The sequence below is a fragment of the Saccostrea cucullata genome, unplaced genomic scaffold, assembly GCF_032062105.1.
Source record: "Saccostrea cucullata isolate Sc308-1 unplaced genomic scaffold, CSIRO_AGI_Scuc_v1 ctg402, whole genome shotgun sequence".
NCBI classification, from domain to species: domain Eukaryota; kingdom Metazoa; phylum Mollusca; class Bivalvia; order Ostreida; family Ostreidae; genus Saccostrea; species Saccostrea cuccullata.
The window spans coordinates 225244-251504 of NW_026925523.1; the positions used below are offsets into that span (position 1 = coordinate 225244).

Below are 26261 nucleotides of genomic sequence, written 5' to 3' on the forward strand. Positions count from 1 at the left end.
CGCTATGGTAAGAAAAGCTTACCCTTGGAAATAATTTATGCCTTTTCAGAACTAAAATAAAGTGATGATTTGTTACCATTTCTAAATTTACATTTACTAGCATCCGTTTTCCAAATTATATATGCATACATTTTAAAATTTAACACATTTATTCATGCATGGAAACGATTGCCTCACAGGCCTTTTTTAATGGAGCATAAAGTTAAAGACTTACGAAACGCTAACGTTCTGTTGCATCACATTTCTTATACATGAAATACATGATGAAAATATATGGGTTATTTCATAATGATTCTCATATTAAATGGACATTTTTGTTCTTTCAGATAGAACATGAATTTATTGGCAACCATTTCATCACTGAAACATAACTTAGGTACACTTATGTTCCTTGCAATGTCTATGATAGTGTTGGTCATCACAAAAATCTTAATAAAAAATCAACATCAATTCCGGGACAATGGGGTTTTCCATTGTTTGGACACCAGCTTTTCGTAGAAAAGGATCCCGTAAATTAATTTTAGTGTTACAGAACAATATGGCGACTTTAACAAAATGAATCTCTCTGTTTGTCCAATAAGTGTGTAATAATGTTTGGCCAATAAATGGAGTAATATGTGGCTTTGATACTGTAAGAAAAGTTCTAAGTGAACAGCCTGACAGTTTTGCTGCCGAACAGGAATTTCATTCCTTAAAACATATAATTAGGAAGAGGGATATTTGGCTATTTTAATCAAAGATATTTTTCTACCTTGCAAAGTATGGAGTTCTGTTGTTAGAGAATTCGCTTTGAAACAAAACAATCAAACTGAAGAAATTCTTCAAGAGGAAGCCAAGAGAATAGCAAGTGAGTTCGTCAAAAGAAAAAAAAGAGGAAAGAGGAAAACCTTTCAATCCGTACAAAGCCATTATGGAAGCAACAGGAAGCAGCTTTATATATCAATTTTGCTATGGCAAAGTAGAAAATATAGGGAAAGATAAAGATTATGTTCTATTTATTCAGAATCAAAAGGCTTTCAAAGAAATCGCAAAAGCGGGAAACCCCACGGATGTTCTTCCTTGGACACGGTTCTTTTTCCGAGAAAGGCTCCAAAACTTTTATAAATTAACCAAAGAGGGCAAAGAAGCTCGTGAAAAGAAAATCAATGACATATCGAAAACATTTGATCCAAAACATTTGCGCCATGCTGTAGATAGTTTGATATCAAATAAAATAAAAAATGGGTTAAGCGATGAACCAAACAAAGCTGAAGTAATGAAAGTGGACGTTTTGGGTGTTACTGGGGATTTTTTCGGTACAGCAGCGACAACCCTTCTTTGGCTATTTCTATACATGGTAGAATATCCAGAGATTCAATTGAAAATCCAGCAAGAGATCGAAGACAATATTGGAGGTAGTGGTATAATTACCACAAAACACGGAGAAGCTATGCCTTTTACTGAGGCTACAATCTATGAGAGAATGCGTCTATCAGGTGTTGTTCCAATGGGACTTCCACACTATACAACGGAGGACGTCTGAGTTATGGACCATACTATAAGTAAGGGAGCATTAGTCTTTTTCAGTCATTACTCTGTAGGTCACGACGAACAATGGGAGAATGCTTCCAAATTCGATCCCGAGAGATTCCTTGACCAAGAAGGGAAACTGCTTATAGACAAAACAGAAAACGTTTTAGCTTTCAGTGCTGGGAGAAGGCGATGTCTGGGTAAGGTTCTATAGCTTATTTCTTCTCTTTGCCACGGTTCTTTTGAAATGTGATATTAAAAAGCCAGATAATGCAAAATACAATTTTGAAGGACTATTTAGTCAGACTTACTCCCCAAAGCCCCATAACATCAGTGTCGTCTCAAGAGAATTTTAAGTTGATCTGCATCTGTACTATAAAAGGGAAAAGTGTGTTGCTATCAAAGTGAGTTATATATATTTGTACTATATGTGCCATTTTTATTTAGTTTCATTTTTTTTGTATGTAACGACGCTTTCAGAGTATAACATGATGAATCTGGTATATTCATTGACAATTTCCATTTGTGTATTTGCCAGGTACCTTTCATTTTAAGAGACATAATATTTGCTTTTTAATTAATACATGGTTTGCTTTGAATATTTCGGATTATTCAAATATTAATTTAATTGTTCTCAAAATATCTTTCGTTATTATTTTTTCCGGTGATGGTCGGGGAGGAGATTTTTTCATATAATTTTAGTAGACTGGTATCAATTTTAACTTGAAATCTAGAGATAACTCTATTTTTAAGAAATAAGCAATAAATCCCTACTGGTAACAATATTGTATCTAATCAAATTGAATAAGCAATACGCCCGTACTTATACCATTTTTTTTATCTTTCCTCAATATAATTCGAAAACAAATATGCTCATGATCAATAATCTTAACAAGGAATTAAGATTTATGATATATTTTTCCTAGAAATAAAACATTTCTGATTGGATGGAATGGTCTTACTGGTATATATGTTTGATGCAATGCTACTGTTCTCAGGATAAAATGCACACAATAATTATGTTCCCCAAACGAAGTTGGGGAACATATTGTTTTTACTCTGTTTCTTATTATTATTATTATTAGGTCTTTCCACCTTTCTGTGGAAAGACCTATTGAAATTGTTCTGTTTATTATTATTATTTTTCCGCCAAACGTGTTTTTGAGTTTCAAGATTTATCGAAAAGATTTATAGACCATAAGAATGTACTTTGTAAATGATTTTCGCAGTTGACCCTGCGTATATGAACTTTGACCCTTAAAGGAGTTATTGCCCCTTTTGCAAGAAATGCTTGTTATCCCTACTCCTCCAAAACCGTAAACCGTAGAGGTTTGAAACCTTTACCAATGTCTGCGACTACTTGGGAGGACCTTCGGATCTATTCATTGCGAAAGGATTCGTAGACCTCTACTATGAGTTATTGCCCCTGAAAGTTTTTGAATTTTACAAATAATGAAAAAAATTTAAAACGAGAAGTCGTAGAGACATGGGACCAACTGCGTAAGATTCATTGACCCTTGTCCTTAAAATTTATGCAAAGGTCAAAGGTCAAGGTCATTCCAAAAATGAGAAATGAAGGTCTTTTTATATCTCTTTTGCTGTTCAACATATACTTAAAGTCTTTGCAACATTAATATGCCCTCTTAAAACTATTTGAAAGATTTCATTCTTGTCCCCTAACATTAACCCTTTTAAAAGTTATTGCCCCTTACGCAAGAAATGCTTGTTATCGCTACTCCTCCGAAACTGTAAACCGCAGAGGTTTGAAGCCTTTACCAATGTCTGTGACTGCTTGAGAGGACCTTCGGATCTATTCATTGCGAAAGGATTCGTAGACCCCTTCTATGAATTATTGCCCCTGAAATTTTTGAATTTTACAAATAATTAAAAATTTTCAAAACGACAAGTCATAAATACATGGGACCAAGTGCATAAGATTCAGTTACCTTTGACCTTCAAATTTATGCAAAGGTCAAAGGTCAAGGTCACTCCAAAAATGAGAAATGAAGGTCTTTTTATATCTCTTTTGTCTTTTAACACATACAATCAGTCTTTGCATCTTTCATATATACTCTTAAATCTATTTCAAAGATTTCACTCTTGTCCCCTAAGATTGACCCTATCAAAAGTTATTGCCCCTTATGAGAAAAACATTGTTATTGCTACTACTTCAAAACCGTAGACCGTAGAGGCATGAAACCTTCAATAATGTCTTAAGGGTCTTTAGGCACACCTTCATTGTATAACTACTAAAGGATCTAATGACTCCTTATATGAGTTATTGCCCTTTAACTTCTTTGCACTTAATATTTAACCTTCTAACTATAGAACTAAAAGTCGTAGAGGCATGGGGTCAATTGCAATGTGACCCTTGACCTTTGACCTTGAAGATTTGATCAAGGTCAAAGGTCAAGGTCAATTAATTTTTTTTATTTTCACTATCTTTCAAGCCATTTTCCTTAAAAATTAAATTTAGAGAGTAAAATAAAAAACTATAAGAAATTTAAAAATGTGGAAAGACCTCTTATTGTTCTGTGAACAATAAGTCTCCTAGTTATGTTCCCCAAACGAAGTTGGGGACCATATTGTTTTTACTCTGTTTCTTATTATTATTATTCTTCTTCTTCTTCCTGGGTACTTTTTTGTCCGGGAGTGATCTTGTAAACTGTTCATCCGATGTAGGTAAAACCTTTTTAGGGTCAGTAGACATGTTATGTAGATTTGTGGAATCAAGGTCATTTTGCGCGCACGTGCTTGCAAGAGCGTGCGCGTGCAACGCGTAAAATGACCAATATAATAGATATAGCCGTAACTTTTTTATTTTTTTATGAAATGCTTTGAAACTCATAATTTGATTATTTATTAGTAGTATAGACATGATGACATGGTCAAAATAGCAAGATCTCACGCGCATGCACGTGCGCTTTGCTCTGATTGGCTGAAACTAAAGTCTCTATATCTTTCTTGTTTTTCGACGAAATCCTATGAAATTTTGAACATAGCCATGCCTTAATATATCCTACAACATGATATATAGCATTTGTCATAAAATCACGTGCATGCACGTGCGCTACAATCTGATTGGCTTAAACTTTAAATAGCTATAACTCCCTTGGTTTTCAACCAAACAGGATGGGATTTGGAACATAGATAGATATAATAAACTTCTACAACATGATATGGTCGCCATTCACATGCATACACGTGCGTGTACTTGCGCCGTAATCTGATTGGCTGAAACTTTAAACAGCTATAACTGCTTTGGTTTTCAACCAAACGGAGTGGGATTTAGAACATAGATAGATGTTATGGACTTCTACAAGAAGATATGGACACCATGCTCATGTATGCACGTTCGTGCACGTGAAATGAGTTAAATCAAAAATACACTTGAATTAGCGTATTTTTGAATACTTTTGGATTAAATACTTTAATATTTAGTATATTAAAAATGTATAGATTGTGTAGACAAAATGATATGGTCATTACGCACATGCATTCACATGCGCACGCGTGCAATGCTAAAATTTGAATGAACTTGGCGTTGTTAAAGTCTCAAATGGATAGATTTTGTCCTATTTAATGAAGCTTACAGGGAATATGGCACCAAAAGGGAGTAGGGGAGCGTTTGGGGAACATCTGTAACGGTCCCCCGTTACAATTAGCACTAGTTAGGGTCTTCCGTCTCCAGCGGAAGACCCTTCTATTATTCTATTGTTTCTTTTTCACTTTTATTATTATTATTTTTTTCTTTACACATTTTTGTGCAGACGATTTCTCAGAGATGCTTGGGTGGATTGACTTGAAATATTCAGAAAAGATGTATCATGAACTAAACCTTATTCATTTTTTTTATATTTTTCTAAAAATCACTTCCGGTCGGAAGTTATCGCCCTTTAATCGAATTTTAGTGACCATTTTGTCCGGACAAAAACTCAAAAACGACAAAAGCTAGAATGTTGTCCTTTTCAGGACTAATAGAAGACATAATGTAGTTTTGCACCTGTACTTTCAAATCTTCCGAAAGTGCCTAGTATGGAAGCTCGGTAGGGGTCGAAATCTAGGACACGAATTATGAGTGATTTTTTGAGACATTTTGCATCATATCTCTTAAAATATAAATATTTTGTGAAAACATACGGAACAATATTTGTGAAGAATGACAAGATCTTTCATACGATATCAAGAAAAAAGTGCTGACTCATCACACTAGGGGCCAAGAGGGGCCAACAGTCTTTAATCGATAACTCTTTATCAGTCAATATTTTGTTATACATTTCTGAAGCAAAAATGTTTATCTCGACATTTTACAGCTATATATTATGATTTTAATGTCGTATAATACATGATTAGGGGCCAAAAGGGGCCAGAATGCTAAATCTTTGACGATTTATATCTCAAAAGTGAGAAATATTTTGATAAGTAATATTGAACAAAAGATGTTCAAAATAATGTTTTAAACAATATGCAACCTTTCATTTTTCGCTTAACGTCCCCGTTAAGGAGTTGAAGGGTTGGCCTCTAAATATTTCTTTTGCAAATAACTCGAAAACGAAAAAGAATCTCTGAATAGTTGTTGAACAAAAAGTGTTCAAAATTATAAGAGCTTTAAGACGAAATCAAGAAAAAGGGGCTGGGCACTCAAATTTGGGGCAAAAAGGGGCCAAAAGTTTTCAATCAATAACTCTTTATCAGTTAATATTTTGTAATACATTACTGAAGCAAAGATGTTTATCTCAACAATCTACAACTTTATATTATGATTTTTATGTCGTATGTTACATAATTAGGGGCTACAAGGGGCCAGAATGCTAAATCTTTGACACTTTATATCTCGAAAGGGAAAAATATTTTGATAAGCAATATTGAACAAAAGATGTTCAAAAAAATGTTCTAAACAATATGCAACCTTTCATTTTTTGCTAAACGTCCTCATTAAGGAGTTGAAGGGTCGGCCCCTAAATATTTCTTTTGCTAATAGCTCAAAAACGAAAAAGAATTTCTGAAAAGTTGTTGCACAAAAAATGTTTAAAATCTTAAGATCTTTAAGATGAGATCCTGAAAAAGGGGCTGGGCACTCGAATTAGGGGCCAAGAGGGGCCAAAAGTCTTCAATCGATAACTCTTTATCAGTTAATATTTTGTAATACATTTCTGAAGCAAAGATGTTAATCTCAACCATCTACAATTATGTATTATGATTTTTATGTCGTTTGTTACATAATTAGGGGCCACAAGGGGCCAAAATGCTTAATCTTTGATGCTTTATATCTCGAAAGGCAGAAATATTTTGATAAGCAATATTGAACAAAAGATGTTCAAAATAATGTTCTAAACAATATGCAACCTTTCATTTTTTGCTAAACGTCCCCATTAAGGAGTTGAAGGGTTGGCCCCTAAAAATTTCTTTTGCTAATAGCTCAAAAAACGAAAAGAATTTCTTAACAGTTGTTGAACAAAAAGTGATCAAAATCTTTAGAACTTTAAGATGATATGAAGAAAAAGGGCTGATTCCTAAAATAAGGGGCCGTCAGGGGCCAAAAGCCGATTTTTAAAGTCTTTAATATTCAATGTCTTTTTACACACACAGATTGTGGTAAATCATTATTTTTGAATGAAAATCTCAATCAAAATCTTTTCTCATCTTATCAAGAATTGGACGGAAGACCCACTCGTTGCTCGCAACGAGATCGTATCTAGTTATTATTATTTTTCTTCTTCCTGGGAAAATCTTTTCCGCGAATGATCTTGTAAACTACACGTCCGACTTAGGTGAAACCTTTTTAGGGTCAGTAGGCATGTTATGTAGATTTGCGGAACGAAGGTCATTTTGCGCGCACGTGCTTGCAAGAGCGCGCACGTGCAACGCGTGAAATGACCAAAATAATAGATACAGCCGTAACTTTTCTATTTTTTGATTATATGCTTTGATACTCATAATATAAGTATATATTAGTAGTATAGACGTGTGGACATGGTCAAAATAGCAAGATCTCACGCGCTTGCACGTGCGCTTCGCTCTGATTGGCTGAAACTAAAGTCTCAATATCTTTCTTGTTTTTCGTCATAATCCTTTGAAATTTTGAACTTAGTCACACAATATAAAGATCTACAGCATGATATATAATAATTTTCATGAAAGCACGTACATGCCAGCAAGAGCGCGCACGTGCAACATGTGAAACTACCAAGATAATGGATGAAGCCGTAACTTTTCTATTTCTTGATGGAATTTTTTGAAACTCACAATGCATGAATAAAGTAGTAGTATGGACAAGATGACATGGTCAAAATTGCAAGATCTTACGCGCATGCACGTGCGCTTTGCTCTGATTGGCTGAAACTAAAGTCTCAATATCTCTCTTGTTTTACGTCATAATCCTTTGAAATTTTGAACTTAGTCACATATTATGAAGATCTAACGCATGATATATAAGAATTTCCATGAAAGCACATAAATCAACGTGTGCTGCAATCTGATTGGCTGAAACTTTACATGCCTATATCTTTCTTGTTTCTCAACAAAACAGGATGAAGTTTAGAATATGAATAGGTATTATGGATTCCTACATGATATTGCTATCAAAATTGAATGCAAGGACGTGTTTGCATGCACATGTGCACACGCAATGCGTAAAATGAACAATATGTTTGAAAAACGGTAAAATTTATATTTGTATGACTTTTTATTGATTTCTGGAATATAAGGATATGTTAATGGTTTAGACAACATGTCATGATCACCTTGCATGTGCATGCACGTGCGTTTGCGAACAATGCGTTAAATGACAAAAAAGTGATATAATTGTAGCTTTTAAAATTCTTTTATGAAATCCTGCGATACTAAGCATATTGAAAAAACGTTTTAAAGGAAATCTGCACAAAAAGGGAGTTGGGGAGCGTTTGGGGAACATCTGTAACGGTCCCCGTTACAATTAGAACTAGTTTGTATCGATATTGATAAAAGTTTTGTATTTAATGAAAACATTAGTCATAACTTGTATGTATCTATGAAGGATATGAAAATAAGGAACAGTATTCAATATCAAAATACATAAAACAATACAAAATAGGAGCAGAGCAAACACGGACCTCCAAAACATCAGAGATAGGATCAGGTGTCATGGATGAGTGAGCATCTCCTGCCAACCAGTGACATCTGCCGTGTGCTCCTTGTCATGATCAGGAAATAACGGAAAAATCTGTCGTCAATTCAGTGTATAAATAATGAAGTAACAATTAGTAAGAAAAAAAATGATTCAATGATAAATTGTATTTGCTGACTAGGTGATTGTATCGACCATTAAACTTTCAAAATAATGACTTTAAATGAGAGTGTTGATTTTTTTGTTTCATCAACTTGTTTGTCAATAATTTAGCTCGTTGTAGACATTGCTCTTGCGTATCGAATCAACTGAGAGATATAAACTCCGTATGCAGGTGATGAAGGTATATTGCTGCATAAGTAAGGGAAGTTGACGATAGAAAAGTTATAGTCATCACCTTTATCATAGAGCTTGGTTGTTAGATTACCATTAACGTCTTTTTCAAGTAAAATATCCAAGTATGAAACAGATGTGTCAGACTCTGTGGTATCATTTTATCTCAAACTGACCAGGATATATAGTATCGACATAAATGGAAAGTAGGTACCATTGTTGATTGTCAATACGTCCTCAATATATCTAAATGTCGAATTGAAGTAATATATCTATATAGTTTTTAAATTACAAAAATACTGTAATTATATGATGCTCCCTTATCTAGACACGTAAAATTGAAGTCTGTGTAAAATTAGATTTACACACACTTTTAATATTTAATATCTTTTTGTGTAATAATTTGAAATCAATATTTTAAAAGGAATTTTGTTCAGTATAACACTGAACAGTTTAAATTTATAAAATGAATTAGAGTTTTAGAATTTTTATACATAAATTCAAATTTCTAACTTCAAAAACTCAAACTGATTTCACGTATTGAAATTTTAAAATTTTAGTTAAAAAATGTTAACTTTCAAATTCTCAAACAGGTTTTAAAGTTTCGATTTATCGATTTTTACCTTAAATATTCGCAATTCTAATTTCCTTTTCCTTATACTACCGTTTGTTCAGAAAGCTTACCCTTGACAATCCAATTTCTGTACCGTTTAACGTCTTTTGAAATTTTAAAATTTACTTCAAACTTCTAAATTTCAAACTTTTAAAATGTTGTACATTTTAAAATTTGGAATTTTGTTTTAAGGTATAATATCCCTCTGATAAGAGAGATAACATTATTTTTTTTACCGAGAAAATTATTTAAATTTATTCGATTATTTGAATGATTTGAGTTGTCAGAGTTTAATAATGAGAACCATTTTATAGTCAACTCATTTAAACTGAACTACGTACAAGGGTTAATTTCTAGTTTCTATTGCCAATACTTTCATTAATTAGGTCTTTCCACTGGATATATGGAAATCAAAAGTTATTTCGAAAAAAAACCCAACGAGTGTGACCTATAACCCCTTTCGGAGTTCTTGCCCCTTGTTATCGCTACTTCACCGAAACTGTAACCCAAAGGGGTACGAAACCTTCATTAAATTCTTCGACTAATCATGCACGTTCTCGCGTCGTTGATCATTGCGAAAGTACATGTATTCATTAACCTATCAACGCGTTATTACCCCTGAAAGTTTTAAAATTTCAAAATAATTAAAAATTTTCGAAATGACATTTCGTAGATACATGGAACTAACCATATAAGATTCACTTACCTTTGTCCTTAAAATTTATACAAAGGTCAAGGTCATTCAAAAATGAGAAATTCAACTCTTTTTTTTATATCTCTTAGGCTTTCGACATTTACTAGAGAGGTTTAGCAAACCAACGTGTGCGCGTACGTGTACGTGTAGCACCAGAAATCTGCGCATTACGTCATTACTTTTGCTAATGACGATTTTCTATATGTATCCTCTTACACAGGTTACGTGTAGATTGCCAAGTACACGTAAGTCCAAACTCGTAGCTTTTTATTCTTTAACTGTTGTTTATTTTTCAAAAGTGTGCTTTTTTCTAAAACCTGAATATTTAATGCAAATACTGATTAAAATAACAGATCATCACTAACTGATAAACATATGTTTAAAGGGAGTTAAAATCACAACATCTAGATTTTCGAAACATGCTTTGACCGATTGAAAATATAAGAGCTCTGTACAATCATCTTTTCATAAGTACATGCATATATTTCAGTAAAAAGGTGACATAGGTATTAAAATTATTTCTTTTTGGGATGATTTGTCAATGTAAACCACTTTTACATTTAAAATGAGTACAAGTACATGTTACACTTTGTTAAACAAGAAAAAAAATGTTAACCTGTACGTGTAATTCTAACTTGTAGTTTACACGACATGTGCACGTACAAGTGAGCTTGCTAAACCTCTGTTTTTGCATAATTAATATTTACAGTAAAAACTATTTCAAAAATTTCATTCTTGTCCTCTAAGAATGACCCTTTTAAAAGTTATTGCCCCTTGTGCGAAAAACCTTGATATATCTACTCCTTCGAAACCGTATACCATAGAGAAATGAAACCTTCACTAATGTCTTAAGGGTCTTCATGCACAATTCCATTTTATTCAGTGCGAAAGGATCCGATGATTCCTTATATGAGGTATCGTCCTTTTATGTCTTTGCACTTACTATTTACCCTTATAACTTTAAAAGTATAGATCCTACTAGAGGCATGGGGTGAATTGTAATGTTACCCTTGACCCCGAATATTTCATCAAGCTCAAAGGTCAAGGTCAATTCGATTTTTTTACTTTCATTTTTTCCCCAATTTTTAAGCCATTTCTTGTTTCTTTCATGAAATTTAATTTTAAAGAGATAAGTATCAAATGAAATTGAAATTGAAATTCAAAAAGGTGGGAAGACTTTTAATTGTTAGAGAACAATTAGTCTCATATTTACTTATAATACTGGTTGCTACAGACAACGTTTATAATCCGTTCATTTCAACTATTAAAATCAAGATATTTCAATCTCTTAACAAGTGATCCCAATAATTGTTACAGAAATATCATATGCAGGATTTTTATAATCAATTAATCATATTTTTTTCATAAAAATTTGAGGGCGATAATGGAAAGATAACTCTTGTAGATAGATGTATTTTATTTAACAAGCACAGAAAACAATGTGATATACTGATTTAAAAAGCAACGCTTCACTACGTATGCTAAAGTGAATTTGAAAGGTAAATATTTTTTTCATATATACCACATATTTATATTTTAGTGCGAGATAAAGAAAATATAACTGATCTTTTTATTTACCATATCTAATTTTCTTCGCATCATGATAAGAGATCAAAATTAATTCTGAAAAAGTAAGCAACGCTCCATACTTCAGGCTTTTTTCCATTTGAATCTATGTTATTGTTGAAGAAGAAAATCAAATTTTGGAAAAAAAAAATGGTGAAATTTGGAGCAGAGGGATATATTTCACCTTATAAAAATATTCATATTTAAAAAAAAAACCACTCTGTTATTAATTCAAATATCCAAAATATAAAATGTCAAACCAGCATAAATTTATTTTTTGGTGATTAATCATTAGAGCCCCTGTACTCCTAACCAAGTTGCCTTGAAAGTAACACTTTTTTCATATAACAATCGCAGAGCGAACAGAACAAGGAATTGACCTTTCGTCTCGGTTTCAAATACCACTTTCAGATGATAAGACCAGTCCTTTTGGTGAGACCGTATATCGATGTACATTGTCGTAGCAGGTGTTGTCACCCCTGCGTAAATGACTTAAGTATCAAGTACAAATCTAAATGTGCTATGGGCAAGTCCTGGCATCTAATTATAAACAAGAGTGAAAGACTCTCGAAGAGATTTAAAACAAACAAGCAAACACACAAACATGTGGAATGTTAATACATACATGCATTTCCATTCTAATTCTGGGTTACTGAGTTTTATTACTGAAGGCACTAATTCTCCTACTTGTGTTTGTGTCGAAGAACCTTGTTTATTATAAAGAGTATCGAAAAAAAAACAAAACAATGTTTTAAATGTAACAAGTAGATTTTTTATTCTGAATTTCTGAAGTATTTTAGTACCCATTATTTTTAATCCATAGGGGATATTAATTTCCTGCCAGCACACTATTTTGCCAATTAATATTGATTAAAATAAATATTTCAATCAGTTGATTTTTTACAATACCCTAGAACCCGGTAATATATTCATTGAAAGTTTGCTTGATAATCATCATGGCCGTATATATATAACTATTTTAAAGCCATATTTAGTAAGCTGAACTATCCAAGTAACGAAAACCATGATAGTTCGAGTGGTGACAATACTTTTATATTTTTTGTGTTTTTTCACATCCTCCTTGACTGCAGACAGTTGTTATTCTCTGCATTATGATGGTGAAGTTCCTAAATCATCTGATATGTATGTTTTCGAGACAATAACAAGATTTCCATATTCAATGATGGCATTCTGTACCAACAAATGCGTAGATAATTTAGAATGTTTGGCAGTGGACATCTGTGATTCTAATGGAGAGAAAAGCTGTAGACTTGTCAAGTTTTTGAAATTCAATTTAACAAATACGGATAACGGCCAGACCTGCAGAAGATATAAAGTGGTAATTATATATACAGTTACAATAATCAGTTGTAAAAAATATATATATTATTTAGAATCTAACGAATTTTTTAAAAAAAAAGAGTTTAAATGTTTTGGGCTTTAACTTCATTTTCCTCACTGCATTTTGATTTATTCATCAGGATAAAAGGTGTGGAGATGGTCAACATTATGAGGAAACCCTTAAACAGTGCATGTGTAAGTTGTTTTTTTACTTTGTTAGATCACATAAAGTTTATGCAATTAGTCTGCTTTTTTGTTAAGTATCGTTTCTCATTTTTAAATATCTGAATTCCATTGTGGTATTTAAGAAACTATAAGAGGGTTGATTGTATATTGTATAACGTCCCATTCGAGAATCTTTCACTCATACAGAGGAGTCACCGTATGCCGGCGAAGGGCTTCAAATTAAGACCTATATTTGGCGCTCAGAACCGTTGAGTAGTGAGGGTTCTTTATAGTGCCAATGCCAACCGTGACATAGGACTTACACTTTTAAAGTCATACCCCAAATTAATGACCCATGACTTTCATTTCTAGTGCCGAGTGCTAAAAGGAACAGTCACTACCTGTGAGCATTTACGAACTAAGCTCTAAGACCTATGTGATACAATGACTTTGTGAGCTATAACCATCTTGGCTCCGAGATCTTTGCAATTGAACTTTTCATGTACCATTGTTTTTGTGACTTTGCAATAAAGCTATAAACTTGCAAAGTCTTCTCAATCTAAACGCATTGGCTAATTTTGTTATACGTCATATATTGGTGACTAAGAGAGGAAGAAATATTGTAAAAGCAATTTTTACCCAGTTCAGTGCAAAATTATAAATGCAACTTCCTATTACCTATAAAAATAAAATAACATATAGTGTTACTGAATTGTATATTTGTTTCACTTTGTTAAAGTAAAAGAGAACAAATTTACCCATTGAAGAAGTATATAAATAAATTTATTTCCCACTTTTAATTTAACTGACTTGAAGCAATGAAAAAAAATGTAGCTCTGTTTCTGAGATCGCACGTTTATAATTTCGTTATTACATGTAAGAGTTACATCACAAGTAATAACAAATAAGTATTGATAATAGTGATCAATAGAGCTCAGGCTCAATAGTCATTCAAACTACAAATTGTGAGAAAAGCAACACAGACCTTTAAATAAAATAGTAGTGGGATTAGATGATAAGATGTCAAACTTCATTTATATTTCTTTAATGTTGTTCTTTTAAAAATTCTTAAATTCATGATTTCAAACACACACATACAAACAATCAAAACAAATAAAAGGGATGTTCGAAAATGTCATGAGCTCGATGACATACAACATAGAAATCATATGACATTAACCTTCATTATTGAATCTTTAATGAGTTGATTTTAATTTATGTGACCATTTTTCACTAATTACATAGTTTCATTGTGGGAAGCTGGAAAACAAGGGCTATTTTGAGACAATAACAAATAAATGGTAAAGAATCGGCAAACAAAATTGAAATTAAGCTCTTCATTAAAGCTGTTATAAAACTTGTGAAGGATCCCAAAGAAATATTACTTGAAATATGGAAAATTTACAGCAACCAATGTCTGTTTTAAACACACATGAACAGATAGATTTCAATGAACAAAAATGATATAATGGGCATCAAAATGGGTACCGTCCTTGGCGACAAAGACTTACAACATTCAATGTTCTTTTTGCGAAAATTCAACAAATAATCATTATGTTGATTAGGTTTGATTAACTTTGAGGCACAGAGCAAATTTGATAGGCATCATTTTGGGGATAGTTCACAATATTTTAAAGAATTATTTAATAGTAAAATAACTAAATGCTAAAATGTCACCCTATTACACAATAACTTAAAAAAAATCAAAAAATGTTCTTATCAACGTTTGTCTGAAATTCAAACAGATATTGAAACTTGAATTCAGTGCTTTAAACCCTAAAACAAATTTTCAATAAGATGCACTTGACGAAATCGGCAAGGCATGAGAAGGTCAAACAAAAAAAATTACATAAAAACATTTTTTTTATGCTATTATCTTAAATATTAGTGGTCTCGTTGTTCAAATTCTTCCTCGGGGAGGCAGTTCAATTTGTGGAGGAGTGAGAAAGCTAACATTTTGCAGAAAAATCGAAAGGTTTGTGAGAGGAAGGAACCAGATTTAATATTTTGTCACACCTACATGTACAATATTCGCCAGACCTTTCACCCTTTGACTTGTTTCATTTCCCAAAGTTGAAAAAACACCTTTCAAAAAGAAAAAAAAACAAGTACAGGAAATCATCACTAGGATCTACCATATTCCGGTATATATATTCCGAAGGGTCATACTCAAAAATGTGTTCTAAAAACAATTAGAAACTTTACAAAAATGATACCGACATCTGGTTTGATTTAATGAGAATATTTAAGTAAAATCATTAAGACGAAGTTATTGAAGCGTCCTTCCGTCTGTCTGTTACGCTTTCGGATACCCATCTCTTATCCGCTACTCCTCTCATACCACTAAATGAAATTTGATGAAACTTTCACAGAATTTATATTACATATTGCCATTGTGCACCTCCTATTTTACTTTTTGATCCGACACATATTTTGGGTTTTCCGGACACAGCAAAACATGTACTTTGCCATTAAAACTACTAGCACATGGAGGCGGGGGGTATCATTTAGTGAGCTCATCGCTCACAGTACCACTAGATTATTGAACAGCCCTCGCAAAACCTTGTATACAGGCCCTCTACCAAAACATAAATGTGTAAATATATATACACTATGGCCTTACCGGGATTTGTTTCATTAATTTCTTGAATTGTTTACTTCTAAAATTGAATGTATCTATACAATAGCTTTAAAAATCATTTCATAAAGTTTGGTTCTTGTTTGTAGATTATTAAAGATTTTGCATCATTAAACAAGAACTTAGATTGTCTATTCATTTTTTTCTATTTCTAGATCTGTGTGACTTTGAGACAAATACAGAACCATCATGTTTCTTGGAGGAAACAACAAATGACAAATTCAACTGGAGTAGACATTCGGTAACAATAACCTTTTCCTCAATAAAGAAAACAAAAAAGTAAATTAAAATTTTAAAGTTGACGAACGAATTGAATTCGTATCAAGATTTTTTTTTGACCAATATATAGTAATTTAGCTTTTAATATAGACTTCATGAAGTGCAGATGAAAATGTATAAATGCCCCCCCCCCCCACCAAAAAAAAAAAAAAATTAAAGGAGTAACTGTACGAGCATTTTTACGGTGTTTTTTTTATGATATGTATCACAAAACCATGATATTATGTAGATGGTTGTCAGTAAAAATTGTAAACAAGTTGTTTATGGTGGAAATAGTCAAATGCTGCTTTCCGATTTTTTAAAAAAAAAAACAAAAACGTTATTCCACATGACTCCTCAAATAGCATTCAAGCAAAGGATGACTGCACTTAAGGATCTGCGAATTTTACGTTAACATGAATTTTAAAAACAAACATTTTTTCTTTTATTTGCAGAAATGATCAACATCTAATCTACAACTTTACCCAATTACAATAAATAAAAGTATGTATTTACGATGGACGAATCTGTTTGCTAGGGCGGGGGTTATCACAAGTTCTTCAATCTCTGTACGATAATGAGGACGCCCACTTTTTTACTGACTTTATACATGGTCAGCGGATGTTTGTCTATTGTTCTATCCTAACATTAGTTGTATATTGCGTTAGTTATGTTGTGTTTAAAGGAGATTAATAGACAAACATGCGCTAATGGTTTAAAAGAGAAAAAAAACCTGCTTCTTCTTTCACTTTCTTTCTCTCTCTCTCTCTCTCTCTCTCTCTCTGTTGTAACTAAGGGCTGTGACGCATTCAATGTTATAATTCAGCACGTTATATCTTTCCTCGGTTAATTTTGTGAATACAAAATTCCGACTCGTGACTTATGCGTAGCATGTATTTAGCTATAAGTAGGATACTGTGCTCGAACACGTTAAATCGTTCACGGTAGCTCAGTCGATGGACGCGCTCGCTCCGTGATCGGGAGGTCGTGAGTTCGTATCTCAGCTGCGACTTACCGACGTCGATAAAAAATGGGTAGCAACTGTTCCTTTGCCATGCGCTCGGCACTTTGAAGTGAAAGTTGCGGGTCCTTCGGATGAGACCTTAAAAACCGAGGCGACTTCTCCATATAAGTGAAAAATTCTCGAGAGGGACGTTAAACAATATACAATCAATCAATCAATCAATCGAACACGTTAAATAGTCAGACTTCGATTTAAAATTTTCTGTAATTACTTTCATGGATTGGCTCTTACGTTTTAAACCTTCGTAAATAATGTACTTGCGCCATAGAGAATAAATAAGAAGATGAAATAAGGAGATTTCATATATTTTATTACATGTCATCATTATTTATCCTGTCTAATTTGAGACCTATTCTTACAATTTTCAATCAAGGGCAGGTAAGTGTAAATTCTCTGTATTTGGAAAACCGTAAGGATAAAAATCATGACATTAGTTATTGTATTAGAGTCTAAAATTATTTTGACATTTTAATCGGATGTCATATTGACAGACCACTGTAGTAAATATATAAAAGTGAAATTATGTTACATGTAAGATATAAAGCAACAAAAACGACCGAAAAAGACCTAAAATCACAACGTTAGGTGCAGTCATCCTTTCATATAAACTGTAGATACATGTATATGTCCAGTTATGCAAAATATTACATTCATATTATTTAATACGTTATGATTTCAATATTCAGATTAAGTTTTTTAGTGCATTATCAAGGACCTCTTAGAATAATTAACTAAAATGGAGTAAAAAAGCAATCTTTCAAACCATTTCCTGACACTGCATGTGTGTTGGAGGTACATGTATCTTTTATTATAATTGCAAGTAGTCATTTATTAAATATTTATGTTTATCATTTTTGCAAGTAGCCATTTTTAAAGACAAACAATTGTCTTACATTTTCGTTTTTTTAACGTTATAAATCAGTCCTTAACTTCTCCTTGTGTGTAGTATTATCAAGCGAGTCCGGGTTCGTCTTTTGTGCTTACGGGTACTGCGTTTTTAGCTCAGAAAACTGTAAAAACTTTTTTAAAAAATATGCAAATTCTATGAATATCTCAAAAGGACGTTGTAGTAGATAGTGATTAATATTTATATTTGCTACCCTACTTATTTTAAACTTTCATTTTTGAAAAAAATGTAAATTTGATCATGAGTTGTAGGGCTATACCTTGCGCTTTCGCGAACATATTTCTTTTTTAAAAAAGGAAGAATTTTATGAAGAAAAATTTCAGTCAATTACGTCAAAAATTTTTGCAATTCTTTATAAACGACTTCGTTCCAAGATTTATTTCTGGAAATCTATTGTGTATATACATGTCACTGAGGAGAAGTACTTTTGCACTGCTTGATATGTTCAGTCAACACCCGTTGAGATCCTTGATATTTTATTCAATAACTTTTTTTATATCTTAGACTTTTGACTCATTCAATAATTAATAGACCATACTTTGCTGTTCTATCATTTTATATGTAACAGTTTATTCTGATGAAGAACGACAAGGCTGGATAATTTTAATGTGGCATCAAATAAATAATAATGTCGTAACAAAGATTGCAATTGCAGTTGAATTTTGGTTTTACAAATACTGATATCCCGAACACCATGGATATGTCGAAGTGAGTTGGAAGTCCCAGTCACCTATTCTTTATGTATTTTAACATAAATATCTCGAACCTTTTGAGATTGACAAATCGAGGTTTGAATATACAGGTATTAATCACTTTCAATACATATTGTACAGAAATTATAAATACAGTGCAGCTTATATATTCCTTCTAATTCACAGGGAAATACTGCGTCTACTTATACTGGTCCAAATGGCGCAAAAGTCGGTAAATACTACAAATACATAGAAGCATCTTTACCTCGAGTTTTTGGGGACAACGCGAAATTGGTCAGCAATAGAGTTTTCAAAGGTAATTTAGATCGAGACATGTTTACACATTCACTATCACTTAAGAATAAATTTTAAAATGTAAAATGTAAACTCAAAAAAGCCTTGGCAGTGCCGTAGCAACCATGAGTATTTGTATGTTCAATGAAAAATGGTGAAGAAAACAAACAATGATTGACCTGAAAAAATCAACAAACAATAATTCTCTGTGATCAGGACATGCATAAGCATGAACCCCTGAAACAGAGGTTGAATAAGGTGACTAAAAAAAGTAAGTCTACTGTTTACTGGTCACACCTACCGTTAACAATATGTATTGATCAAGTAGATTTCCGCAGCAAATTCTAGCATTAAAATCTAAGAATTAGTAGGAAAAAAGTAAGCCAACATACACTGGAATCAATAATTCACATTACCAGACATGTATTTGTCTTACAAGGCTATTGATATTTACACGAACAAATGAATTACAAACCTGACTTTAAACAAAGTTTTAAAATTTCTGTAATGCCAACTTATTTGAGGGTAGCCTGTCTTTATTTAAAATAATTGAACTCAGAGCAACTTATTATTAATTTTAAATTATACAATTCATGTACTTTAAAAATATGATAATAGCTGTAAGTTAAAAATAAAAATCAAATCAGAAATTCAACTCGATTAAATTTTTAAAATAGATACCTCTTTCACTAAAACAGTAATATTCCCTGAGTTAAACAACTTAATATTTTGCCAAAAATATAATTTGTGTGAAACAAACTTAAAAAATGCAACTTAACAAATCGATGCTATTTTTTTTAAGTTTAAGATATTTATTAAGTTTTTTATAAGTATTTGGAGACATTTCTAAGAGTGTACTTTTGTTCCCCGCTTTCACTGAAACTGTTGGTTGTTAATTTGGATCTCTCTGTCGGTCCGTCAGCCCGTGTTCTATAACAATATCGTTTCCATGCAAAATATTGAAGAAGACGCTATTGATTTTGAGGACAAAAGGATTGATTTAACACTTTAGTTTCCGTGCAATATCTCGATAAGTGTGCGAGCTTTTGCGAAAAAATGAATACTATTCTATGGGTTAAGGAAGACCCTTTGGATTTTGAAGTCAAATGGTCAAGGCCAAAAATGTATAATCCTATTTGTGACTAAAAAATTTTTTTTCAAACTTTGCAAAAAATGATTGTAAAACTTAAAGTATCCCTGAATCGGTGGTATAATTTATGTTGTAATATCTATGATAAAATTGTGTTTAGTTCATCTGAAATATAATTCTAAAAAAATTAAAGAAAATAATGCATAAACTCATTTTAGATAAATATTATTAAAAGTTAGAATTTTTTCCTAAAGGTGTGTGTGTAATGTAAAATCAATTTGCTAATATTTTCAGTAAAAATCATTTTTAGCAAATGAGTGGTTTTTTGTTCTCTTTTCTTGTTTTAATCTAAAAACCAGAGTTATGTGAGGTACTGTGATTAATAAGCCCATTAATATATCCACCTGGATATAATGGCAGTATGCATGTTCTGCTTTGGGAAACCCAAAATATCTGTCGGATCAAAAAGTAAGATAGGAAGCGCACAATGCATTATGTAATAAAAATTCTCCGAAAGTCTCGTCAAATTTCATTCAGGGGTATAAGAGGAGTTGCGGATAAGAGATGGCTAAACCAAAGCGTAACAGACGTACGTACAAACAGGCGGACAGACGAACAGACACCTTTCAAGAGGGGGTATAATGAAGTAGTTTTAAAGGCTACAAATTCTAACCTATACTCGGCACTTACGGCAACTGAGCAGGGAGGGATCCTTTTCGTGTCAGCACCTACTCTGATTAGGGACCTCGGTTCATTTAATTATACAGTCTCATTCGAATGACCAATCTTCACGTACTGCAATGGGTAGAAGAGTAGAAAAAAAAAATTAAGATGGTGACCGTGACAAACCTTGTTATTAATATGTCCAACCGTGAAATCATTATAACGCGCACAGTTTCATTTTTATAATAAATATTTTACGACTTTATAAAATTCTAAAATGTCCTGCATTCTGCTTATGATAGTACAATTTTAAGTAAACTCCTAAATTAACTTTATGTTTTTAGCGTCTCGTAAGTTAAATTCAAAAAAGATACTTGTAACAAAATAGACACATTCCCTTCCTTTCAAATTTTCCTTCAAATTCGGAAGTACGCTAGCCGTTTAGGTGGCGAAATTTGACGTCATATTCAAATTAAATCAATTAGTTTGAAGATGCAAACGATGAATTTTAGCATGTTTTGGTATTATTGGTAGGCCCCGCAAAGGATTATTTGGAGTAATGTTTTTTGGGTTTTTTTTTTTACAATGACTAGGCACTTAATAAAATTTCTATTGAAAAGACACAAAATTTAAACCGAATTTCCTCCGTCGTACACTTTGTCATTGGAGCTAGCTGAGCGTGCTTTTATAGTATGGCCAAAAAATTTTTCCAGATAATCATTTTTATCAATGGAGAGAAGGATTTTAAAATCTCAAAAGCAAGGAGAAGCGATAATTAAATTTTTGAGTTTAATTTTCAGATGAGACATACTGTCTTTCCATGTACTACAACATGTACGGATCAGGGACCGGAACTCTGAAGATTCAGACAAGGACCGGAAATGACACAGTGACACATTGGGAACTGACGGGTGACCAGGGCAACCAATGGTACAGCATCGATAAACTCAACCTCCCTCTTAACAACAACACCAAGGTAAATTAACTTATTCTTGTAAAAAATTGGACGATATAAATATTTCAACATGCTCAATGCTTGCTCACAGAATATTGATCTAAATGTGTACATTCCAAATATAATTAATGCAGTATACTATATTGTAATTATTTTCCAGTTAAATCCAACTTTGTTCCAAAATGCAGTTGAAGTCTTAATTTCAAAATACAAATATAATCTTTAAAGGTTCGACTAAAAGAATATCTAACATAACACGGGAAACGATTGATTTCACAATTTTGATTCACAGGTGAAGCGACGTGCATGAATTTCGTCTAACTATACGTATTTTTGGATTGGAAATAATATGTAACAAGATGCATTTGTGAAACACTATGCGCCCGGCGGCAACAAAGTTAAAAAAAAATTATGTTTAGCATATAGGTCACAGGCAAGGTCACACGGTCATTGATCTAAAAATCATTTGAAAGAATTTTACTAGTGGGGTATGCCTACCAAATATGAAGTCTCCATGTCATATGGGTTAAAAGTTATGGTGAAAGCTCGAAAAAGCTATTTTTAGCATATAGTTTACAGTCAAGATCACATGGTCATTGAACTTGTTGTCATTTGAAAGAACTTAATCAGTGGAGTACGCATACGAAAAATGTAGTCTATATCTCCTATGGTGCAAAAGTAATGGCGAAAGTAAAAAAAAGTATTTTTAGAATAAAGGCCACAGTCAAGGTCACAAGGTCATTGACCCTGGTGTCATTTGTATGCGTTTAATTAGTGAAGCATGTATACAAAATATGAAGTCTCTCTCTCTTATGGTTCGAGAGTTGGAAAAAGTTCGAAAAGCTATTTTTACCTTGTAGGTCACAGTCAAGGTCAAAGGTCATTGATCTTGGTGTCTTTTGAAAGGATTTTTTTTAGTAGATTATGCATATCAAATATCAAGTCTCTATCTTTCAAGTATCAAAAGTTATGGCGAAGGTTAAAGTTGACAAAGGACAAAGAGACAAACAGATAAACAGACAAACAGACAGGATAAAAACAATTTATTTCCTATCTTGCTTGTAACACGAGCTTTGATTGGTTACAAAGTCGGGTGTAAAAGACATGACGTCACAATGCATAGTTTCTCTATGATAAAAAGCAAAAACATGACGTCACTTTGGGCATTGAAGGAAGTAGTAGATTTTATATCGATAGGTTGATGAACAGTTTTATAAAGAATTATTTGGGTACATAGGAATGAATTCGTTATCCAGGTCCAATCAAGGGTGTACGGGGATTTAACCCGGGTTGTATTCCGTGCACACGTATTCCCCGTGCACCCTTGTTTGGACCTGGATAACTAATAATACGCCTCGGACCTATCGATCCAGGCGCATAAAAATACAAAATAGAACTACAAAAAGGAAGTGTATACATGTTACGGCATTACAAGAGTAAAATAAGGGAAAAAAAAATAAAAAAGTGTACTTTAAATTATTTTTATCATAAGAAGTCTAATAAGTTTGCGATATTCAAGAACATATATTTTATTTTCGTGCATGATTTGGGAAATTGTGTGTTCAGGTATGATTGGTTTCTTTTTATTCCCTTTATTCATTAACAAAAATACTTTTGATACTTATATTTATGCACAAAATTACATTTTGCTATTTTTCCTCTCTCTCTCGTCTTATTTTTAAAAACTAAATACAATGAGAACATTGTTTATGAATAACCTGTAAGGGATGCAGAGAATACGTTAAAAATCCTTATCAAAAATATTAACAATATTAACATTCAAATCGTTTCAGTTATATAGAATTTATTATATAGAATTCTTCACTAGCCGAATGACATCACTTACCTTTTATACATGCAAACTCCCTGAGTCATTCATAACACAAAAGAAATTAAATTTTTTATGAGATCAATAAGTTGTTAAAGAACAACTTTCAGTAGGGTAGTTTTTTTTTTTTTAAATATTTACCGTTTTTCAGAAATAAAACATTTAACAGTTCAAAGGCCCAAGAACCCTAATTTGAGAGGCCATCCCCTTTTCATTGGTGTCAAATGCGTATGTGTTTATTTCCTCACTTTTAGGCATTCCAATTTTTTACCCCTATCTAGCGCCATTTTGAACACAGAAATAAAAAAGAAAAACCAGTGTCCACAACTTCATGTATCTTTCAATTAAATTCAGTGGTATTTCTGCTCCAGCTTTTGTAGTCTCGGAGCCTAGAAACGAAAAGCCTAAAATGTTCCTTTAAAATAAAAATAACTCCAAAGCGGAAGAGGATTTTTGAAACGTAAGAAAACACCTTGATGGAGTTTTGTAACGTCTGAAAAATTGAGCATAATACGTTGAAAAATGAGCGGAATATGAGGTCTCAAATTTGGCGTCCTGGAAAAAAATAATAACACGGAATAATCTTAACCATCAGAATCAGTAGAAGGTCTTCTGTTGGAAACGAAAGACATTAATGACATGGAATAGTCTTAACCATTAGAATCAGTTGAAGGTTATCTGCTGGAGCGGAAGACCTTAATTATCGTTCCTCTGAAGAAAATATTATAGGATCAAATTCTATGATTTTTTTTAAATATATTGTTAAGAGGGCTTACAGTATACAGAAAGAAATGTTAATTTTTATGCTTTTTCTGCTTTTATATTTGTCTATTTCGTTAAGTTTAGATGATCATTGAAGCCATCATGGGGAGAAATTTCACCAGTGACATCGCTGTCGACTACATAGTGTTATGGTCCATTGCTTGTCCATGAAGATATTATTTTTGTGACCAGGATCGACAAAAATGTACAAGCATCTAAATAATACTTTTGATATTTACTCTCATCAATGTATTACCTACATCTCAAGAAGTAAAAATCTCTTAAGACTTTGGGTTTGATTTATTCATCCTATAGTCTTTAGATATTTACTTTCATCAATGTACACTTAACAAAACTTCTAAGTGTTCACTTTAATAAATGTATTTATTTAAAAACTACTTTATAGAATGGTGTGATATTTTCAAATTATTACAACAAATGAGTCTTCTCAACAATTGTTGAAAGAAAAATAAATATCACGGATGGAAACCATTGTTCCGTGACGAAGCTTAAAAACAATAAATATGTAGTTTGCGGCACGTGTTTTGTTTAATTAATATCTTTTTGTGATCATTATCAAATTTTAAAAACTGGTTTCACTTAAAAACACAAAACATTGGCAAAATGACCATTGAGCTAGAAAGAAGAGCCGATGGAATGTTGATATCTGAACAATCTTTGCACCACGTTTTACTCACTTTTATCTTAGTGCTTAATTGCACTTGATATTACTTTAAAAAATTAACAACCAGTATCAAAACCCATATAAACACATTTTTCTATAGGCTGTGTGTCATTTTTCATCACTAATTTATCACAATTTGAAATTTTTTGACAAAATTTAACTAAATCGGAAGTAACCTTGATATTCATCTGAGGTTAAAATTTCGCATCATACCATATTAAAAGAGTGTTAAATTGTCCTGAAACAATCTTAGAAACATGAAAACAAATAATTTCAATCCTACGAGAATGATTAGAAAATGGTGTTCGTGACAGTCTAATATCAGCTCAAACAGTCTGAATTATCCTCAAAGAGGTGCACGTACGTGCTAAACACCCTAGGATATTGGCCAAAAGGCATTTGTGTGATGATACACTGTCAAATTCCCGGATCTTAATCCCATTTAACACATTTGGGATTTTTTAAGAAATGTCAACCCCCCCCCCCCTTCACACGCAATTTCAACGGTTTGGAGAGATCTAGGCAGTAGGTGTGGCAGCAGATGGGTAAATCTCCTATTCAGGGATACACACTGTACATGGCATTCAACTGTAATTACAGTCTTGAAGTAATTGGAGAGAGTGGTGGTCTTACTCCATAGATATGTTTTTGTGTGAATTTTCATTTTGAGGGTACTTCGTTTTCTTGACACTTCTTAAAATTCTGACGAGATACACTCATGAAATTTACGCAACATCCAACACAAATATGCATCATTAATCTGGAATTAAAGAAATTATTTATTGTTTGCATTTGTTCTTTAAAACTCCAAAAATGTTAGGTGAACACTTAGAAGTTTGGTTCAGTGTATATCCTATTTAAAGAAATGTGCATTTCAGTGAGAAAAAATTTCTTAAGACTTTGGCTATGATTTATTCATCCTAAAGTCTTTTTCCGAATGTTCTTGTTTTGTATACTGTATATTTTCTTCCTTTAAAATTCTGTTAAAATCAAAATAATTTCCTCAAATCATATATATGTGATTTTAATGACTTTAAAAGTGTGTAAATGTTCGGATAATCGAATTTGACGTTATTTTGCTATGTAAACCTTTATATATTTTGTCTTTTTGTTACCACTTTTACTGAAGATAGAGGGAT

General features: G+C 32.4%; 1 protein-coding gene across 1 annotated transcript; it reads left to right on the forward strand.

Annotated features, from left to right (window-relative positions):
- Positions 1 to 910: 910 nt before the first annotated feature.
- Positions 911 to 1522, forward strand: LOC134269093 (cytochrome P450 1A1-like). The gene has a single exon (XM_062751313.1). The coding sequence runs from the start codon at positions 911 to 913 to the stop codon at positions 1520 to 1522; it is 612 nt and encodes a 203-aa protein (XP_062607297.1).
- Positions 1523 to 26261: the final 24739 nt, after the last annotated feature.